The following is a 22,645-nucleotide window of genomic DNA, read 5'->3' on the forward strand; positions in this document are numbered from 1 at the left end:
TTGTACAAACAACGTTTATGGTACGTCGCGCGAAATTACTCTGATTTAGCAGAAATCTATCAGAATGAATCGTTTGCAAGCGTTCCGGCATCGTTACTGGGTAATACTGTGGAAGGTCAGTGTCAGCATGGATGGATCTATGATATTCGCGAAGGTGGATCAACCCTGGTTACCGAGGTAAGTATTTTTTCAAAACTCGAAAATACAGCTGGAGTTTATTATTGCATGGGCTCAGGGATAGAGAAGATGTCCAGTCCTATCTTATCAACTAACATCATCCTATACAATCACCGTACTGGACATCATCTCTATCCTTGAACCATTGCGTGATATATTATTTTCTAATATATTGTACTATAATTATACTATTATTTTGTCAATGCGTCTGCACGACCTGTGCATGAACAAAATAAGATTGTACATTTACACTTGCTATAATATACTGTACAACTATAAATACTGTCATATGGTAGGGCTATACTAAATATTTAGAAGAAACCATTATATTATACGTCAAGTAATACGTATCCATTTTGGTTTCGATGCTACATACAGAGGCGTATAATATGGAAACCGCATTCTTGAAGTCTTTTTCCGACCGTTTCAGTGGGACCTTGTATGTGGCAAGCAATGGCTAGTTGCTACTGCACAAGCCATATACATGCTGGGGTTTCTCGTCGGATGCATCATACCTGCATATCTGTCTGACACGTACGCTTTTAAGTATTATTAAAACTTCACAGGAATTAGTCGTATACGCACGGCCGGTGCTACCATTAGGCCAACTAGGCAGCCGCCTAGGGCGCAGATCTCAGAGGGGCGCAGTACTGACCTATGAGGGGCACAGTTTTATACAATAGATCCATCTGTGTAACTGCAAAATATTCTAAAAATTTCCAGGCCTGTATCAGTTATGACTTATGTAGATCTAGGCTAATCTACATGTAGGCCCATATAATATATTCACTACCGTACTCTATTCTGGATTTTCAATTTATAGTTGGAATTAAAAAATACAAGTTAAATTTCAATGCAAAACTTGTCTACGTAATTTCATCATGCTGACTTCATTGGGAGGGGGGGGTGCAATTAGTTGGCCTTGTCTAGGGCGCAAAATAGTCTGGCACCGGCCCTGCGTGTACGTGATGGTCATTTAGTGTCACTGCTTAGCGCAGTTCCAAACGCGAGTACCATAAACGTTGTTTGTACAATAGAGTACATTAAATATTTTATGGATTTATACCCCGTACAGACTACGAATTTGATATGGTACTAAACTAGCGCGCGTTATGCTAGCCGCACGCTATACGATTTTGCTCGGGCCGCAGTCGTAAGCCCTCGCACACCATACACTCGGCAGCCGATCGATCGAGAGTCCCCCGCACACTGTACGACTCAAAGTCGGCGCTAACCATGGCGCTCTCGTGGCGTTCCAAGCGGATTTAGCGTGTACTAAGGGTTGGGAGTGTTGGGTAATGCTATCCTCCGGGCGGAGGTTACCGCAACATGGCAGCACTAGTGTTAGGATAGTGTTAGGATTAGGGTTAGGGTCAGAGTTAGGGTTAGGGTTAGGGTTAGGGTTAGGATTAGGGTTAGGGTTAGGGTTAGGGATAGGGTTAGGGTTAGGGTTAGGGTTAGGGTTAGGGTTAGGGTTTTTGCAGCATGATATCTGTCCCCACACCATAGATTAATTTTTGTGGATCACACCACCTATATATAGCGCTCCGAGATATATATGTTTAGTGTTATGGTTATCGTTGGAGGTGTTGGAGTTAGCGTTACCGGATAAGTAATAATTTTGAAGTATACGTCAACTGTATCACGTGACCCTCCCCCCACGCCCGGGGGATAGCAACACCCGGGAGGGTTTCCCCGCCATTTTTACCGAATGCGGTTCGGGTGTTGCTAGAACACGGGCGTCGAAGGAGGGTGCCGTTACGTGGCAGTCTACGTACTAGTCACTTCGTACGCTTAAAAGTCCAAATCTTCCACAGAAAGATTCCACAGTCATACTTCCATGGTAGACATGGCCTTATTTCTCTAACCCTAACCCTACCCCTAATCCTAACCCTAACCCTAACCCTAACCCTGACCCTAACGGCCTAACCCTAATCCTAACACAAGTGCAGCCACATCACGTGACCCTCCTTCGACGCCCGTGTTCTAGCAACTCCCATGCGGTTCCCATGGCGCTGCTCTGTGATTGGTCAATTTTCTTCAGCGCTCGGCTTCCATGCACACTATCCGAGTCGCGTCGTATACCCTCGCACACTATACGACCCGCTCCGCACCCGATTCAAAATTCGAATCGGCCCAAAATGACCTCCCGATCGCGTCAAACCAATCGGTAGCCAGACGCAAGGCCTCCCGATCCAGACGTGAGCCTCCCGATCCCGCTCGGGTCGGAGCGCAAATACGCGCTGGCCCGCTCCAAGTTCGGAGCAGGGCTATCTTGGTGCACACCAAGTTATCCCACTCTAACTCTGTGTCTGTACGCAATCGGTGCCTAACGCGTGCTAAGTTTCGCAATGCGCATGCGCATAGCCTTATTTAGGTCACGTACGCTCGCTCGCACGCATGCTCGCTGTACCTCGCTGTCTGTGGGGTGACGTGCGAGCAGGGAACTGATCGGTGGAAGAACTGATGACTCATTTAGCCCGCTTCAGAGTTTTGTGTCTGTACGCTCCTAGTTAGCGCGCGCTAAGATAGCACGCGTTAGACGCGCGTCTGACGCGCGCTAAAATTCGTAGTCTGTACGGGGTATTAATGTCGTATTCTACATGATTTATAATTTTATGTTTACCTACCAACGATATGAAGAAACGTATATACTAAAGCAGGGAATTTATTTGTGATTACCAAAATAACTTATTGATTTGAACAATCTATTGATTACAGGAAAGGAAGAAAATGGACGTTTATCGTCACGTCTATAGTGTTTGCTGTAAGCGCCACCGTAGCTGCGTTCTCCCCTAACTTCACATGGTTTCTGATCATCCGATTTCTCATCGGGGCGGCGGGAGCAGGAGCAATGAACAGTTCCTATATCTATAGTAGGTAACGTAGTGAAATATAATAAAATGAGCAATTGTAATAATGTTATTTTGTTGCGTGGGGTAACCGTTGCGGGTTTACTACTTACAGAAGAGCTGGGCGTGCTGTCACGTACTTGCCACTTGCCGTATATGTATTAGTACTGTAAGTAGTCAGTCAATGATCAGTTTGCCAAAGAGTGTCCCCACGTAGTACACACGTGTAGATACACACGTGACGTTTATCATAACAACTGGAGCGTTTGCACATAGGCCTCCTATTGATAGGCGCGGGAAAGCAGGTTCGTGTGTCAATTGGATTCAGCTGGATACAACCGGACAACGGCCCAGGGAATGCGTTGTCTTTCTTAATATGTTAGCCTAAAGATATAAGTTAGTCTAGTAGACATTAGTCTAATAGAGATCTAATCGACCTTGCCAATGAGGTCACTAGTGCGCTACAGTAAAAACCCGCGTATAAGAATCTAGATTTTTCCAAGTTAGCCTCAATAGGTTCTTATATAAATGGTGCTTACTGAAAAATTAGGCTCAAAAGGTTCTTAAATTAATAGGTTCTTGTTTCTACTTTCAATATGTAAAAAAGCTTATACTTGAATTCAAATTGTGTTAAAATTTTTCTTCACAGCGGACAGGGCATTTTTGCCTAATTAATACCATGAATCCAATGGGGCTACAGCCTGCTACGTTTCTCAGGCTTTACCCATAACCTGCTATGATAACAGTATGCTATCCCAAGGAAACACAAACACAGATGCATAAAAAGATGCGTGCAACAAACTTGATAACAGCCAAACCCCGCAAAATCCGGATAAGTCTACAAATTTAATGAAATGCTAGCAAGGCTGGGCCAAGGGAAGCCTTGAGATCCCTGTTGGACTATAGGTTGGATTGGAGAATCAGGGGTTACTTAAGAGGTTCAACACGGAAAACTCAAACCAAAGAATTTGCTGAAGAACCTCCAGTATATGACATTAGAAAAGTGCTAACTCAGCATTACAACAGCAGCTCTGTGATTGTTTTTATTCAACAAAACAATACATCGCTGGTACTATTGGATTCTGAATGGACATACAGTACCTGTACATGTGGAGAACAAAACATCTGCTCATTTCTCATGCTCTGACAGAACTATGTTTTACTGAAGAGACGCTTCGTTATCCTTCGTCTTGATAAATATTTTACGTAAATACGTATACGTTACTGATTTATAGTAAAATAACAGGGGTAGATTCATCAAGCTGCGTACGCAAAATATTTTGCGTAAATTTGTGTGACGCAGATCGCGACGTTTGCCTTAGTTGCGATTCATCAACCAGGCAAATTTAAGTAAATTTGCGTAGCGAATTTCGGTACGCAGCCGAGTCCGTTTTGGTGCGAATTCAACAAGCTATTTACGTAACACTTTGCGTAATCTCTACAACGAGCTGACGAAGGTGCCTGTAAACACACTCGAAAATTTCTGGCAGGTGTTCCAACATATCCAGCAGCATGCATTAATTTTTATTGAGAAACATAAAATTAGCTACTCAACTAAAACAAATAAAAAATAAATATATACCATACTACACATAGACAGCGGCGTCCATTTGACGCTTCTTATGTCATAGCTTGGCATTGTTTTCGTTCGTCAGGCGAGATTTTCGTAGTTTAGCGCGTGTAGCGTGTACACGCGGCCCTGGAGTCACACGGTCACGTGTAACGTGCAGCAGCGCACGTCGCTTGTACGTGCAACACGCACGCACGTGTACGTGCACACCCGCACGCAGCAAACGTGCAAAGCACGCACGCACACTACCGATGTGACGGTGACACAACAGCACGACGCACCACCTTGGTGTACAGTACACCCGACGCACGCGACGCACGCACGCACAGCGGCGCCGCATGTACGTAACACACGCACGCACGCCACGTGTACGCAGCCGCACACCGCGCACGTGCAGCATGGCACGCACGCACACAGCACGTGTGGCCGTGCACTAACGCAGCACGCAACGCACGTGTTATGTACACCGTACGGCCCCGCAACGCTCGCCGCCTCCCTTCCACGTCTAGTACGATGAGCACGCCACGGTCGCCAAATGCACGCACCGCCCACGTGTACGTGCGACGCAACGTACGCACGCAGCCCAGTGTCACAGGTACACTACGCACACACCAATCACACCCAGGTGTACTGCCACGCAACGCTGCACGTAGATCTGCACACGCCCACACATATACTGCACACGCACGTACGTGTAACGTGCACACACACCACGCAACAGTCACATGCACGCCCCGGAGCGCTCCAACGACCGCGTGTAACGTGCACACAGGTGAGCTCAGATGACCACGCACTGCGCGCGCCCCGTGTTACGTGCAAAGCGCAACGCAGCTTGCAACCAACGTGTACGTGCACACCATGACCACAGTGCACAAAAAATGCACGCACGCCACGCACGCGACGTGTACGTGCACACGCACGCACGCAGCGTGTGTACGGTGCACTGACGCAACGCAACAGACACGCCGCGTGTACGTACACACGCCACGCAGCGCACGTGTACGCCGCTTACAACGCACGCACAACAGCACGCACCACGTGACGTTACACACGCGACGCACTACACGGGTGTACGTACAGACACGCACGAACGCACGTTTACGGTACAACACGCTACCGCCACGCACGTGTACGTACAGCAGCGCACGCAGCACGTGTACGTAACACACGCACGCACGCAACGTGTACGCTACACCACCGCGACGCAACGCTCTTGTGTAGCGTAACACACGCACATCACGAGCACGTGTACACTGCACACACACAGCACACGCACACGGTGCACATTGCAACTGCCACGCAGATTTCGCACCTACGTTGTGCCGCCTCCATACATAACCCGACACGTGTACTGCAGAACCGAAACCAGGCCCGCCACACAGATTCCTCTGCTTATAAACCATTATTGGCCTCGGGTTACGCGTACGGCTTAGTAGCACTCGGCGAGGTGGTTGTAGCTGTGGTCTCGTCATGCTTTCATATGAGTGTTGGACGCTAGGGGAGGAGTGCCGAGTTATGTGATGACAGCGAAAATGAAGGACAGCTATCACACTCCCCCAGCACTCATGTAAGACAGACGAGCACGCACTAGACAGCCTATGGTTTAATACAAGAGGGGACGTCTGTTCGTTTGCGCTAGGTGGTATGTGTCGCACATGCTGATTGGTTTAATGCTTAGGACACACGCCCTCCACAGCCAGCAGCTAGAAGTCGTAGTTTTACACTGGAATTCATCAACATTTGCGTACGCAGGTGCGCTACGCTGCGTTATGAACTCGGCACCTAACGAGGCTTTGGCAGCGTCACGTAACTTCGTAGAAACTCCGTGTACGCAATAGACTTTGACGCAACCGTTGATGAATGCCGGCGCGGCAGGCCCGTACCCAGTTTCTAATTGGGGGGGGTTTCGTTTTCCAATGTTGGCCATTTGCTCGCAGGGCGTGTACAGGATTTGTAGCGCAAGGGGGGTCTAACCGTAACCCATAGTTGCGAGCCACGCGACAACAGCCGGGGGTCTGGGGGCAAATCCCCCAGACATTTTTTTAAATTACACCCCCTCCAGATGAGTTTTCATGCGCGAAGCAAGGGGGGTCCGGACCTCCCTGGACACCCGCCCCTAGTACACGCCGCGCTCTCGAGGCGCGACACCGGGCCGAGCCAGGCGAGGGAGCCAAGCAGACCGAGCGGGGGAGGGTTGTGGGAGGGGGGTGTTCCGACTGTCTCACCCCTCCCGCACGAATGGATGAGATTTTGCATTATTCACACTAAAATGGAGCACCTGAGGTGAACTTCTTGGCAAATTTGGCAAAGAAAGAAAAATTTTGGCCTTGGGGCTCGGCTCGGGGGGGGTTCGTTCGAATCCGCCCCCGCGCGAACGGCCCCCCTGGCTTACGGGCCTGATAATGCAGTACTGTGTCTCAATAACAATGACTTATAATAAATACGACTAATAACAACGACTAATAAAGCTGCGTTCACACGAGGATTTCAGTTCCGTACTTGAGCGTTCACACGCTAAAATATGCGCGGCTTATTCAGTACCGTACTTTTTTTTTTAATTTTACAAATTTTCCTGCAAGCATAAAAATATGTCTCCCTAAATGTATAGTAGGTTTATTAATTGCAGCTTCACGTGCGATTGGCGTTCGAAATGGTATCCCGGAATAACATCCTTACGTTAACTAGCGCGATAGTTCGGACAACCAGTTGTCTTATTAACGCTGTTACGACGGTCGATTGAAATCATCACCAGAAGACAGTAGTAATAGCTGATGGTGTCTGGAAATTGCCCAGAAGCTACTGTATAAAAACATATTATTCTATGAAAACTATGGTGTAAAGACTCCTCACCGTTATGTGAAACATTACCTACATTTCACCCCACACCACCCACACATCCTTTACGACCGAGGAGTATTTATTACCTACGATAATTAATATGACTAATATGGTCATCATCGAGAAATCAAGCATAGGATAACAGATGTGGTCATCATCAAGAAAGCACTAAATAAACATCTGTGCTTATTCTCAATTGACATTCAAATAGAAGAATCATATATTGGATCAGACACAAACAAAATCCGAAAACACCCGCAAGAAACAATAGCACTGTCGTATAAGTCGTATAAGTCAATAGGACATGTTTGATAAGTTAGATCGAGTGCTTCGCTTTTATGGCGACGGTAAATTTAATAGTGCATACTAAAGATAAAATAGACAGAGATTACTTATGCCAACGTGTCTACCACACAACACTTGTAAATTACACACAGAAAATTGCCAATACAGAAGATCGAAAACGGGCGTTGGCTGATGCATTGTATTTTTCTTAATTGAAACTCTAAATAAGTTCTCTTGCTTATATTGAATCACTTCTATAGTTTCATAACCAAGTTTCCAACGGTTTGTTTAGGATTTAACTTTTTTATTACTAACAGGTCATCTCTCGTGTCGTTATATTCAGTGCTAGAGAATGTTGGACCGCAGTACAGAAATCGCGTGACAAACGGGACATCGGCCGCCTACTCTGCGGGATACGCACTGTGTGGCCTGTGTGCTTACTTTCTCCGCAATTGGCGCCACTTGCAGCTCTCCATATCTGTGTGTCTATTCTTACTGCCTGTGTGGTATTTGTAAGTAGCAGATGCCTGCGCATTTGAATATTTCCTATAAATTCATAGTTGTGAATTTCTCTGAAACATTTCCGTGATCGAAATATAGCTATTATAGTTATCAATAGATCCCAACCATTTTTCCACTTACACACTATCTCCATGGCGCAGCCGCGTTTACTGAAATAAATGACCGAATATATATATACATTTGAAAACATATTATTTTAAACGATATATGATTAGCTTTTAGAAAGCCTCCTGGTAGGAGGCGAAACGTCAGCGGTACGTTTCAAACTTGCACGGTTGAGTAAAAATTAACCCTGTTATTTAGATATATGATTACTTACCTGCTAGTTTCATAGACTCGCTAAAAACGACCAGGGAGTAAATGTGGTGATGGAATGAATAAACCATTTTACACTATTTTTCGGTCGCTGGCACTTAAAATGTTGTTTGTTTTAGTTTCATACCAGAGTCTCCTCGTTGGCTCTACGCGGAAGGTCGGGTCGATGACTTGCGATAAAGAGCGCTACTGCAAGAGTCGCAAAAGACAAACAAGAGAAACTATCCAGATCATTGTAGCACTTAAACTAGATGCGAAGGTATACCGGCCACATCGCGTCTGATATGCTGGTCACTTTTATTCACCTTAACGAATTATAAGAGTTTCCGGTACCATAATCCAAACTAACAAGAAAATGTATACGGACCATGTAGAACTTAAACTGGATTCGGAGCTAGGTGACATCGTTTTAGACATGTTGCATCGTTGCGCAACCTAATCCGAACAACCCGTGAATTGTGCCCACAATACACTCAACCATGCGATTATTGATCGATTGAATGAACAACTTTTATTTCATCCAGAAACATATGATTGTCACCGCCGATGGCTCTGCTAGAGAACCCAACTTCAACCGACATATTACAACTCCGAATATGAGGAAAAAGTCTATTAACATGATGTATCAATGGTAGGTAGACAGATACGTGGATTAAATGTTACCTAAGGTTCGTCGACAATTTTGTTTGTTGCGTGTATTGACACGAAAATGAATCGTAACACAAAATGTATGCCCTTTTGTTGGAGTCCTACTTGATAAATATAAAATAATTATACTTTATATAAAATATATAAATATGGCAGTGATATTCTCAGAGATTACTGAGCTGCCTTGCCAGGGATGGGAGTATGAGTATTATAGAAATGGCATTAGTTTCGAGGACATTAATATTATCTTAAAACATCTACGAATTTAATATTAACAGGAACACACTCACACCCAATGAACTTAATAATCGGCTCTTGATATAAACCACTGCGCAGCATAGAAGTCTTTACCCTTCATATTGTATTTTATCGGCAATGTGTATTCACGCTATTAAATACATCTTCATTTATCTTGCTGTGTGCATTTTGTCGGTAGAAATACACAAGCGCGAATGATTAAATCTATCTTCCTTTATATTTTGATGCTTATATTATCACCAGTGAAATTAAAAAAGGTTTTTTTATTATATATTTTTGGCTTCTTGTTTTGGCAGGTTTGTAGTGTCTCTGGTTTATTACGGGTTGGCCATGAATTCTGCCAACCTCGGCACGGACCCGTACATTAGCTTCGCGGCAGCTGCGTTAGTAGGTTTTCCTGGTACGATCTGTGCTGCCATCATTCTCAAATACCTGGGGCGGAGGTTGTCTCTTTCGGCAACCAGTCTGTTTGCAGGAATCACGTGCATCATAACTGCATTGCCATGGCCAGCACGTAAGTCTCAATGCTGAGAAATGCAGTCATAACAGGTGCGGTTTTTACTACAGTACGTATGTACGCGCGTATGTGTGTATGCGTGTGTGCGCGCGTGCCTGTCTGTGTGTTTATGTGTGTTCATGTCTGTGTGGTTGTGCCTGTTTGTCTGTTTGTGTTTGTTTGTATATATGTGTTATAGGGCGTGTGTGCGTGCGTGCGTGCGTGCGTGTATGTGTGCGTATAAACATGCTTGTTTATGCGCGCTTTACGAAGCATCATAAGCCAATTCACATCCAAATCTCACTTTAAAAAATTCGTTATAATGTGGAGTTGGCATATGGATGCATTTCACAAATTCACGCACACGTGAATTCACTCTTCCTATTAGCACCGCGTATAGTGTCCTCACACAAACAAAATTTTTTTTGAATGTTGCAGATATGAATTGGGTCATTGTTACGTTGGCAACAGTTGGGTATGTTTGGAACAGGATTGACATACGTCACTTGCTACCTGTACAGTGGGGAACTGTATCCCACAGTGGTTCGCAACATTGGACTTGGAAGTAACTCTACATGGGCACGCGTGTCAGCGATTCTAGCTCCATATGTTGCTTTATTGGTATGTGCATCGGTTATTACCTCAACTTTGTGCTACACACAAATATTACGTGCCATAAATTTATATATTTTTATTGAAGAATTTCAAACTACAACATAGTTCATGTATGCATTTGTGCCACATATATATATATATATATAATATATATATATATATATGCGTTTGCGTGCACTTGATGCTACCCGCGTTTTATGACATGTATGTATTAATATATTTAACATTTTAGCCTTATTAATTAAATCACGTTTTTGATTTGTTATTCAACCTATTTTGTCAGGGTATGTATAGACGTGAGTATCCCCTGCTCATCTTTGGAGTGCTGGCCATCTCAGCAGGTTAGCGCGCTCTCCTTTCTGCCAGAAACAAAAGACCGAGAGCTACCGGAGACATTAGAGGATGGTGAAAATTTTGGAAAGTGAGTTCAGATATTGCGATTTGTACTATCACCGTGCATATAAGTGCACAAAATAAACAAAATGTTGGGTCCGTTTAATCGGCTAATCGTGTAGTATTTACGGCCTCATATATTAAACAAATACCACGAACATCATGGTATGCAGTTCAGAATTTAACTGAAATAGCAGACGTAGAATCATTAGTATTATATGTTACTTCGTTTTGTAGAATCATGAGTTTTGGACTCTACTAACTACAGAAGCCGTCGATTGACAATAACAAGTGCAGTAGAGAGCAATATAAAGCGCCTATCGTAAGCAGGCTACTACTATACCTGTTTGTGTTGCTGGCAATCGTCCTAATCTAGTTTCCTCCATACGTCATCGTCCACTTGGTTTTATAACTCATGTAATGGAAGATTTATAAGCGGTATCCATGTTTACTGATAAGCCAGAAAAGGGACATGATTTATTCTGACTTATATATATAAGCATTGTACGGCATATCGAAAGCGCGCATGCAAATATTCTAATAGTCATAGCTAATCCGGATATTATCTTACCTACCATCGCCTGACCCCGCCCAAAACATGTTAATGCTGTTATGTATGGTAGGAACCCCAGGCGAGGCATCAAAGGTAAATGCCACTACATTGTAGTGATCTGCAAAATTACTAAATATAGGCTGATTCTAGAAGCTATCTAGCCCAAGAGATATCTGTAACTCGGTCGGTATCTCTAGCAACGCATTTTTAATATGTTTACCCCGGATACACTCAAGGTTTTATGCGAAATTTCATTGATTTTTATCTTTTATTATATTTGATGCTAATATATGTCGGCCGACTCTGCTGCATTTCTTATTTCTTCATATTACCGATAACATGTTGAAACTTTCAGCGTCGTAATTGATTGCCCGCGTGGTCACGCGTACCGCGTACCGTATTAATGTGGTGCTTATGGGATTCGTGACCTTTTAATGATACACATTTAACTGATGACGTCAGAGACAAGGGGGGGGGAGGTGATACTCGTATGATCCAACCGAACCTGTTTAAACAGTAGTCATTAGTGGCGCATGAGACTGTCCCCAGCTCAACCGACTCATAGAGTCGAAAATAGCATTCATACCTCGTTGCATGGGCCCCGGGTTTGTTACCAACATGTAGCTTACCAATTTTGGTGAAAATCTTGGTTTCACGCTCCTATGGTAATTGAGCAATTTCCAAAATGCCATTTTTACACAAAAATTCCAAATTTGAGTTGCCACATAACTAGATGCTGGGAATTTCATCGATCTGTTTGGCTTGAAGCATAGAGATACGCATCTCATCCTGCAAAAAAACGATGTGGATCTGATTCGATTCAGTCATTCATAAACGCTTACTCTCCAATGTAGAGCAATACCTCGTGAAAAGCCTTGAGTGTATTCGCATTCGGTCGCATTCGTGGCTATTATACGCCAGTGCTTAAGCGACGAAATCTCTAAGCTCTCGTTAACTTCCATTGATTCCTTGGTATTCGAAAATATACTCATCTGTTTTGCCAAGACTGTGAAATTCCCTACAAAATACGCCATGAAGTTGTTTTATTTTCCGTTATTGATCGTCGATGTAGGTAATTTCATTTATCACCTTGGAAAATGGTTTATCCCGTGTACGTAAGTAACCAATAACGAAACCAATTATGAGTTGGTGGATGCGTTTAAGTTGTGTACCTACAGGTCCGAGAAGAGGCGCCCGGCACAGAATGTCGCTTAAATAACGTGTACCAGTAAGCCACATCACCCACACATACGCACTAGAGGATCGCCTAGACATTGGCAAATAGGCATTGGGTTAGGGGGTTGGTGTCCCGCGGCCGGTAACACACTACATATCCTTACCTGTTCTAGTGTTTACTTCTGTTACTGAAATCAATCTTCATGTGAAATCCGCCAACTGTAGCACGAGTTTTTAAACACCATTAACCTTTGCCATAAACCGGGCCAGATTTGCATCCTCGACCAAGTCTCCTATAATATAAACGGAAAAGAGACAACGCTAAACTACTGAATGTTTTAAAGGCTCTATTTTAGACATCGTGCTCATCGACGTACAGCTCATCATAACAAGTATAGTATGCGTACAAAGAGAAATGCTAGACTGTCACCAGACACTAAGGGTCACTAAATAACCAGACCATAATTTATTTATCATATGATGTTTCTAAGTAGAACGGATCGCGCGAATAGACGACAATTGTTCATTAGATATACTATATATATAAACTTATAGTAATCCAACGAATTAACACAAATAAAGACGTCAGTAAAGGTTAGATATTATTATGTTAACTGTCAAATGCTTAAGGAAGTTAATGTTTACATAAATTAAGTTACGCCGCTACGCACTAATAACACAGCGAGCCCCATCAAACATCAGTGTGCTCTAGGCGGCGCCAATGCGTTAAGTCAAACACGCTGTGAATTTAATATATACTGAACGGCAGATCAGCGTATTCTTAATACCAGTCATTTGTAGAACCTGGTGCCGCATTGTCTGTTCTGCCGCGATGCAAATCAGAGTATGGGGACCGGCCTCCTAAAAATGTAAAGATGACATTAAAGGTAAATTTTTGTTGCTGAATGTCATGGGCACATTGGATTTGATCTCCAGGTCATCTAAGCCAAAAAAACGGGGGGGGGAGAACGAAAAAAATACTCGGCCACCTGCAGCAGGCATTAAATCAACGCCCCCTACAGCAGCATTAAAATACTTAACTGTAAACAGGATTCACTTTGCACTTTGTTGTTTGCGGATTACTGTAGCAGTTCGCGTTTACATTGGCGTTACTATACTACATGCATGTTACGATCACATAGATGGACTGCGATAGTATAAATATGTAGATTAGATAGATAGATAGATAGACACGGATAGATATATACGATAAATAGATAGATAGACAAGATAGATATGATAACCGATAAGATAGTGATAGATAGTACGATAGATAGATCAATAGATAGATAGATAGATATAATAATAGAAGTAGATATATATATATAGATAGCTTGACAGATAGATAGATAGATAGAAGATAGATAGATAGATTAAGATAGATAGAATAGATAGATAGATAGATAGATAGATAGATTGATAGATAGATAGATTAGATATGATAGATAGATAGATGAGATGGATCGATAGATGAGATAAGATAGATAGATAGATAGATAGAGTACGAATAGATAGATAAAGATAGATCAGATAGATAGATAAACTAGATAGATAGATAGATAGATAGTAGATAGATAGATAGATAGATAGATAGATAGATAGATAGATAAGATAGATAAGATAGATAGATTATAATTAGAAGATAGATGAGATAGGAATAGAAAGATAGATAGATAGATAGATAGATCAGATAGATAGATATATAATAGCATAGATAGAATAATAGATAGCTAGATAGATAGATAGATAGGGATAGGTAGGTAGATAAATACGATGTATTATCTGGTATTTTTCTTTCAACCAATGTGTCCCGCAAACTGAGCGCTTTTATTTCCGCGGGCAAACTCTGGTGTCCTGCTACGTAAGTAATATAATGGAAATTGATGGCTAAAGCTGTTGTGGAAATTACCATTGTAAAAATCATTAGTTTGACTTATGCCATTCTTTTGGCAAAAACCCATGACTGTTGGTTTATTTTTGTCTAACAGGTGTAGCACCACTCGCAGTTGTCCTATAATAGACGTAAGGCGCGGCATAAACAGCGAATCTTCAATAATAGTATATTATAGTACAATATACTAGTATTACTACTAACTTAATAATAATACAATCATAATATAATAATATAATAACATAATAATCTCAATATAAATATAAATTACTACAATATATAGTAATATAATAGTATATATAGTATAACATACGTATATTTATACTAAATTAGTACGATAGAGGATGCATGTCATTGACTATAGACAATTAGGCAAATGTTTTAAGAATCACACAAACATTATTTATGTGTCAACCAGGACACGTTGACAGTCATGCTAGAATTATATTGTTACACACAACTCTAGCCGCACAGGTGGAGCAGTACGAGCTGGCCGCATAGGAGTACTTTCATTTCTCATATCTATGTGCGACATACCGCTGACATTTGAGCGAGATAAAAATTATACTTGGGTATCATAAACCCGATTACGAAATCACGTGATCAATAGATCCAGCCATGGCCACAATGAAGTAGTCGAGCGAATGAACGAGATGAGCGGATTCGCCCAAAGTTTACCCCTCCTAGCACCTTGTGCACTGCTTTCATAGCTACTCTGCGGTTAACACGAGTAGACGCGTCTTGTTCTGCAGACGTCTTGTTGCGCATCTCTAGCCATTCGCAATAAAAAAATTTACCGTGTGTTTCTTGCAGATATAGAGTTGTTAGCGGCATATGCTTTAGCCTTTGGTTGCTGGTGTTTGCTACCGGTTGACCCCAAAACGCAGGGGCGACGAGTTACTAAGAGTAAATATTATCTATTGATATCATTGACCGGGCGGACTTAATCTCTTTCTTTGTCCAGGCTGATCATTGCATTTCTGAATTTGCTCACGCCTGTGACTGAAACCTACGGCAAGTATGTGTAATGATACAAACACCGCAATGGATAAAAAGAGTCGAAGCAGGTGTTTGACTTTGGAATGATATTGTCGACAATCGGGAATCTAGGAAGATGGCAGTTTTTAGTATTCGTCATGGTATGTTCCGCGAAGTTCTCACTGGCGCTTCATAACATGATAATGCCGCTTCTTGGGGCCACACCCGATCACTGGTGCCGAGTCCCAGAACTTTGATGCACCTACCGATTGTACGTCCAGCGAAACTTCAGCATTCCAATGGAAAAGGTTGACAAGCAACCTTTGTTTTTTCACGGTGCAAAGTGTACGTGCGCGAAAATTATCTGATAGCAAGAAATCTATCCAGAATGAAATCGTTTGCGAGCGGTCCCGGCATCGTTACTGGGTAATACTGTGGAAGGCCAATGTCAGCATGGATGGATCTACGATATTCGCGAAGGTGGATCAACGTTGGTTACAGAGGTATATGCGATCCTTTCTCACACGTGCGCCGACAGCTTAAATTTATTATTGCTTAATATATTTTGTTATATTCTCTCTTTCGTGCATTTTATGACTGCTTCTGAACCGTCTACGTATGAGCAATATTAGATTGTGTAATTACATTTGCTATAAAATAATGTACGGATAGGATGTCAGATATATGAAAGAATAATCTATCTTTACGTGTCTAATAATACGCACAGCTCTGAGTTACGTATGTTACATACGGGGTAGTACAATAACGGACCAGCATAGGTTGCATCTTGCTCGCTAATGTTTCAGTGGGACCTCGTATGTGGCAAGGAATGGCTAGCGGCCAGCGCACAAGCATATACATGCTGGGTTTTCTGGTGGGATGCATCATACCGGCATATCTGGCTGACATGTACGGTTTTGATCAAATTACTACAACTTCACATGTGACACGTATATTACCGTTTGTATAGACAATGTCCATTTCATTTCACTGCTTATATGGTTAGAAGAGTATCGTGTACCAAACGCTTCAAAGTTTAAGCCAAAGCTTAAGTGATTTCGTATCCGTATTTGACAACGACACTGCTATAAGAAAGTAAAAACTAAAACAGCAATTAAAGTTTTGATTACTAAATACTTTTCTATGTATTGAGTATAGGAAAGGAAAGAAAATGACGTTCATCCTCACATGTATTGTGTTTGCGGTAAGCGCCACCGTAGCTGCGTTCTCCTAACTTCACATGGTTTCTGCTCTTTCGGTTCTTCATCGGCGCGTCTGGATCTGCAGCCGTTAACAGTTCCTATATCTATGGTAGGTAGTAGTTATAGTACAATTAGCAATCGTATTGAGGATGGTTTGTTATTGTGCGTATCCGGAGCAGCAGGACTACAGTATTAGTACTATTATCAGACAGGTCCCTGTGTACCACAAAAATCACTCAACAGAAACACGTGACACAGGCTCACACAGCACAATATATCGCTTGTCTATACTACTTATTTATTAGTTATATCAGCCTAAAGTCCCTTTGTGTTATCAAAAAATCTCCTATAAAAAAATCTTTACAGAATAATTTATAATGCAATTTAACAGAAAAGAAGTTGAACGCTACGTTTAGGGTTAGGTTAATGGTGTGGTAAAAGGGACGGAGTTTAAGTACGACTGCAGAGAACAGAATTATTCCGGATGTCATACTGGAACACTAAAACTTCCCTTGCCATACGTGCACGATACATCGGTGTGTGTTTATAATTTCCAATCAATTCCTAAAACTGTTGGTCAATCTCGCCATTTCTTCTTCAACCTTTGTTTACTTGCAATTAAGTGATCGTCGTTTACGTCATTTGATTTAGTGCTCGAGAATGTTGGACCACAATACAGAAACCGTGTGACAAAACGGGTCAGGGATCGCCTACTCTCTGGGATACACACTGAAATGCCCTGTGTGCTTATTTCATCCGCGATTGGCGCCTTCACCATCGTGTGTGGCTAGCTGAATTTTCGACTATTCAATTCGCTTTACATCGTTATATAAACTACCTTGTTGAGTCCTTGCTGATAATAGATGCTTGATTGACATTGGATACTTTCATAAGTAGCACTATTGACTGGTTTAAACGAAGTCTCTAATAAATTCGTGTAAACGCATAGATATGTTATTAATCAAGCATTTTATTATCCAGCGAAATCTAACAGAGTATTCAATGAATACCAAACCATAACACTATCTGCACGCCGTAGCACTCATTCTATAAATATTTAATAGCCGACTCCATTTTTTCAACGATCAAAAACAATTTAATATGTCCATACACTGGTTAATTACGGTTGATACGTAAACATAACTATTGAACTGCCCCTCCATCTGCTACTGTATTTCGTTCGTTGATACTACGTTGTTTGTTGTAGTTTTATACCAGAATCTCCTCGTTGGCTCTACGCTGAAGGTCGAGTAGATGACTGCGACAAGGCGCTACGCAGAGTCGCAAAGACAAACAAGAAAACGTATCCAGATCATGTAGAACTTAAACTAGATGCGAAGGTATTCAGGCAACATCGCGTCTGACATGCTGGTCAGTTTTTATTCACGAAATTATAAGAGTTCCCGGTACTATAATCCAACCAACCGTAAAAATTCCAAACCAAATACAAAGCAACTGTATCTTGCGCACAACAAACGTATCAATGCAGGTCTATCTGTCCAGAACATATGATTGTCACGCTGATGGCTCTGCTAGAGAACCCAACTACACCGACATATTGCGAACTCCGGAATATGAGGAAGAAGTCGGTTAACATGATGTATCAATGGTAGGTTCTTACATAGATCACGTCCTAGCCAAATACCGTCAACAGCATACAAGTGTGTTTGTTGTATGTCTTTTAGCATAAATTAACTCGTTATGCAATATTTAGACTTTCTTTTGATGATTCTTACGCAACAAAAATATTTATTATAAATATAAAAATCTAGGTTGTGAGCCACACTTGGAAATTTTTTTGCCATTTCATTCTTTGTACATTTTTATGTGTTATCAAGTGATCCATCCATGAAGTCACCAATACAGATCATGCATGTTTCTAGTGCTTTCAATTGCAATACTTAGAGGGTAAACTCTGTCAAAATGTTATATCTGTTTAATATATGTTTGTCTACTTAGTTTTGATTTCTACGAAACCAATTATTGATGTTTTTCATCTGGCTATACTTGATTTGTCATTTTAGCGGTCTTTGTATTTGACAGGTTTGTGGTGTCTCTGGTTTATTACGGGTTGGCCATGAATTCTGCCAACCTAGGCACGGACCGTCCATTACTTCGCTGCTCAGCATTAGTTGGTATCCGCTGCCTAATCGTATTCTCAGTGCCATCATTCTAAAATATCTGGACGGAGGTTCCTATCAGGATACCATGTTGCTTGCAGGGATCACCTGCCTTGTAACGCATACCGTGGCCAGCTAGTTAAGTGGCGAATGTCTTAGACAACATGGCAATTTTATTTTCAGACACTACATATGTATATATGCCCGTATGTGTAATTGCGTGCTTGCGGGTACACATATATACGTATGCACATTAGAATTACAATTTTACTTATTACAAATTTGTATATTGGAAATCGTCTATACTGCCTAAAAAGTAGTGCTGTCACAGCACAGTATACACACATACGCGCATGCGCACGCACGCACACACACGCATATCTTTATTAGGGCCTATTCATTAGCGCAGCATAATCTTGTGTCCTAATTCTGTGCAATCTTGTATATAAAGCTCAGAAATTTTGCGCTAGAAATGGTTTTAGAGAAATTTTAATAAGGGAATCGACATTCGTCTTCACATGTGATTTAAGCGTGATGCTAGCGCCTATTATGTTTGTGTTAATATGGCCCGTTTATGCCCAAAAAGTTATCAGTTGTAACTTTCCGTAGTGGTATAGCCGATGGCAATTTTAACTCGGTTGCGTTTACACGACAGTCAAGTACCTGCTAGCATTCTAATGCGTACGGCCAGTGTTAGGCCGGTAAGCATTCTAGGTACACACTCACACTGGATATGCATTTCCCATGAGGCGGCCATAGGTTACGAAAATTCCCAATGAATCAGCAAAAGTTGTTTTTTTACCCCCCAATCCAATGCATCCATGCAATCCACGTCGCAAGTAAGCACCATATATTTGTTAACTCAAAAATTCTTGCATATTTTTTTTGTAAACAAGCTTTTCCCGGCAGCACACTCCAAATGGCCACTTTGCAAATGTGATTTTTACACGAAAAAGTAGGCGTTTTCCTTTGAAAATTCTCCGGCCGCCCGAGCACAGTGCACCTGGACGAGCGCTACAGCTGTCGAGTTCAGCAAAGATTCTAGTTTTTGAAATTCTTCAATTGCAAAGAGTCTAACGCCTTTTCTTAATGAGACATAAAAAAATGCAACGCACAACATACACTGAAAAAACGATCTCATACTTCGGGTCAATATATACACGTATCAATCGTCAAAAGTTACCCGGATAATTACCTCACCCAGCACAACACATGTTTGTAACTAAGCTTTTGCAGACTTGAATTGGGTCATTGTTGCGTTGGCAACCCAATTGGGCATGTTTGGCAATCATCTGGCCCAATACGGCATTGCTACTTACAGTAGTGAACTGTATCCCACAGTCCGTTCGCAACATGGACTTGGAAGTAAACTCTACATGGGCACGTGTGTCAGCAATTCTAGCTCCATACCGTGTCCTATTGTATGTGGCATCGATTATTATTACAAAGAATCGTTACAAAATAAAATACCGACCATAAATTTCAGTTTAGATTTCATAGATTTTTTAAAGTTTTATAGATGAAAATGCCTATAAATACCACATGCCTTGTGCACGTTTTGTATCGTCTAACGTGGGCGCACAAATAGTTACTCGTCCTCTTTGTAACCTTTGAATTTTGCTTGTAATCTATTCTAAAATATCACCAAGTACTTTACACAATCGTTGGTTCCTATCTTCATGTCAACACCATCATTTAATCTATTTTGTCAGGGTTCTATAGACGTGAGTATCACCCTACTCATCTTCTGGAGTGCTGCCATCTCAGCAGGTTATAGCAGCGCCTTTTCTGCCAGAAACCAAAAGACCAAGAGCTACCAGAGACATTAGAAGAGGCGAAAATTGTGGAAAGTGAGTTTCAGAATATTGCCGATTTGTAACTAATCGCAAACAAACAATTTTGTCATGTTATACATTATTTTTTGTTAGTAATAATATATTTAGCGGATAGAGTAAGTGTTAGGTTTAATATTTAGCTACGCGTGTAATCAAGCCATAATTGATTTAGCCGAAGCAATAATCTAACATTGGATGCAAAACAGAATGGTCTGTTTATTGCTAATTACGCAATATTTTCGTCCGTAAACGAAATAATTACTTTCAACGACAATTAATGCAATACAGGTAGATAAAAAGCAAAAATCGAATGCCAAATATTATGTGACTTCGTTTTATAGAAACAAAGGTTTGGACTCTGCTACCACAGACAAGCGCGCCATTGACAATAACAAGTGCAGTAGAGCAGAGCAATATAAATCAACAATAAATGTGATATATTGCTCGGAGTAGAGCAATATAGCGGGCCTATCTAACCGCTATTGCTCTACTGTTTGTGTCTGCCATCGAGATTCCTGCACCGTCATCATCCATTGTGTTTTATAACTTCATGTATTGTAAATTTATGGCTAGTATTGCTATTACTGATACCAAAAAAGTGCATGATTATATGACTTATATAGCTTAGAAATCAAATGCGCAGTGCGAATCCTATCAATCTAATACTGAATTTCTCTCATCTCCGGCCTGGCCGTCTATCAATTGTTATGTATATTGTAAAGGCAGCGAAAATAGGTTAACTCAAGAGCAGTGAATATTTTAACATACCTACTAACAAACCACTTATGAGGAAGAGGCATGCATTTCGCTTATAGTGTTGGACCACGAGCCCTAGTGATCATCAGCTATAAAAAGTTATTCATAATGTCAAGCCATAACTTTCTAGGACCTTGGAGTAGGATACCTCATACCGGTAGATTCTCTGATGGTATTTAGCTACAGTTATCTGGAACGCGTATACACAGCGAAGTTTCAATAGGTGTAATCAGCGATCCGTTTATCGAATAGACCGCGTTTCGTGTTATTGTGGCCAGTGGCTGTGTAAATGGTGATATCCTCGTGTGGTGTACGTATGAACAAATTTCACTTGTCATCAGCCCTTGCTGTGTGAACAATAACGTAAGACTACGTCGTCACTATCCGCGACGAAAATCACATATGTCCTTCTAGAGACCAAACTCCTAATCTTTCCTCAACTTCTGATATAATTCATTATTATCGAAAATATACGTGGCTTTATAACACTGTGAAAGTTACAAAAGCATGAGTTGTTTATTTTCGTAATATTAATTGATTCTTACAGGGCCGTAGCTAGCCCCAGCCGGGAGGGGGGCAGGCAGGACAGTTGGCTCCCCTCCCCCCCCAGAAAAAAATAGATTAACAATACATGGTCAAAGGCGGTGACTTTCCTTGAACACACCATGTACATGCTTTTGCCCCTCCCCTAAGAAAATGGGTTAGCTACGCTTTGCCTTAATGTATAACATTGCCATTTTGTCACCTGTAATAATAGATAGTATAAAACTCAATAACAAATCAATGTGGTTTGGTGCGTTGCGTTTTAAAGTTTCATCTTTCCCGGTGCGCGAAAACGTAGCATATGTAGTATTACGTGTTAGCCGAGAGCAACATCACCCCATACGCCAGCTAGATGTATCGCTAAGCATAGCATAAATTGTAAGTGGGGGCTTGGTGTCTGTGATAACACAATAGCATACTTTATAATTATGAAGGCGTTCAAGCGGATACCTTTAAAAAAAAGGAAAGTGACTGGTGAAGCTGTTGTGGATTTTTTATCAGTGTAATAATCCTTAATTGGCCATGCCAATCTTTATTGTTTATTTTTGGTTTAACAGGTGGTAGCACTACACACATGATAAGGCTGCCGTGATATTAACCCATCACAATGTCAACTATTACC

At 41.7% G+C, this 22,645-nt stretch overlaps 3 protein-coding genes across 3 annotated transcripts in view; all 3 read left to right on the forward strand.

The window, feature by feature from the left end:
* Window positions 1-20: 20 nt before the first annotated feature.
* LOC106805988 (organic cation transporter protein-like) overlaps window positions 21-22,645 on the forward strand; it is a 42,404-nt gene continuing 19,779 nt past the window's right edge. Inside the window, exons 1-4 of the mRNA XM_014807802.1 lie at window positions 21-177; window positions 608-711; window positions 2,899-3,053; window positions 9,084-9,190. Coding sequence (XP_014663288.1) covers window positions 9,090-9,190 — 101 coding nt within the window. The 5' untranslated portion in view covers window positions 21-177; window positions 608-711; window positions 2,899-3,053; window positions 9,084-9,089. The remainder of the gene's footprint in view (window positions 178-607; window positions 712-2,898; window positions 3,054-9,083; window positions 9,191-22,645) is intronic.
* LOC106805979 (organic cation transporter protein-like) overlaps window positions 15,998-22,645 on the forward strand; it is a 66,900-nt gene continuing 60,252 nt past the window's right edge. Inside the window, exon 1 of the mRNA XM_014807794.1 lies at window positions 15,998-16,070. The gene's annotated coding sequence lies outside the window, so the exon portion shown is untranslated. The remainder of the gene's footprint in view (window positions 16,071-22,645) is intronic.
* The window catches only part of LOC106806000 (organic cation transporter protein-like), a 16,616-nt gene continuing 12,935 nt past the window's right edge, over window positions 18,965-22,645 (forward strand). Inside the window, exon 1 of the mRNA XM_014807825.1 lies at window positions 18,965-19,027. The gene's annotated coding sequence lies outside the window, so the exon portion shown is untranslated. The remainder of the gene's footprint in view (window positions 19,028-22,645) is intronic.

The sequence above is a fragment of the Priapulus caudatus genome, unplaced genomic scaffold (assembly GCF_000485595.1).
Source record: "Priapulus caudatus unplaced genomic scaffold, Priapulus_caudatus-5.0.1 Scaffold7, whole genome shotgun sequence".
In the NCBI taxonomy this organism is placed as follows: domain Eukaryota; kingdom Metazoa; phylum Priapulida; class Priapulimorpha; order Priapulimorphida; family Priapulidae; genus Priapulus; species Priapulus caudatus.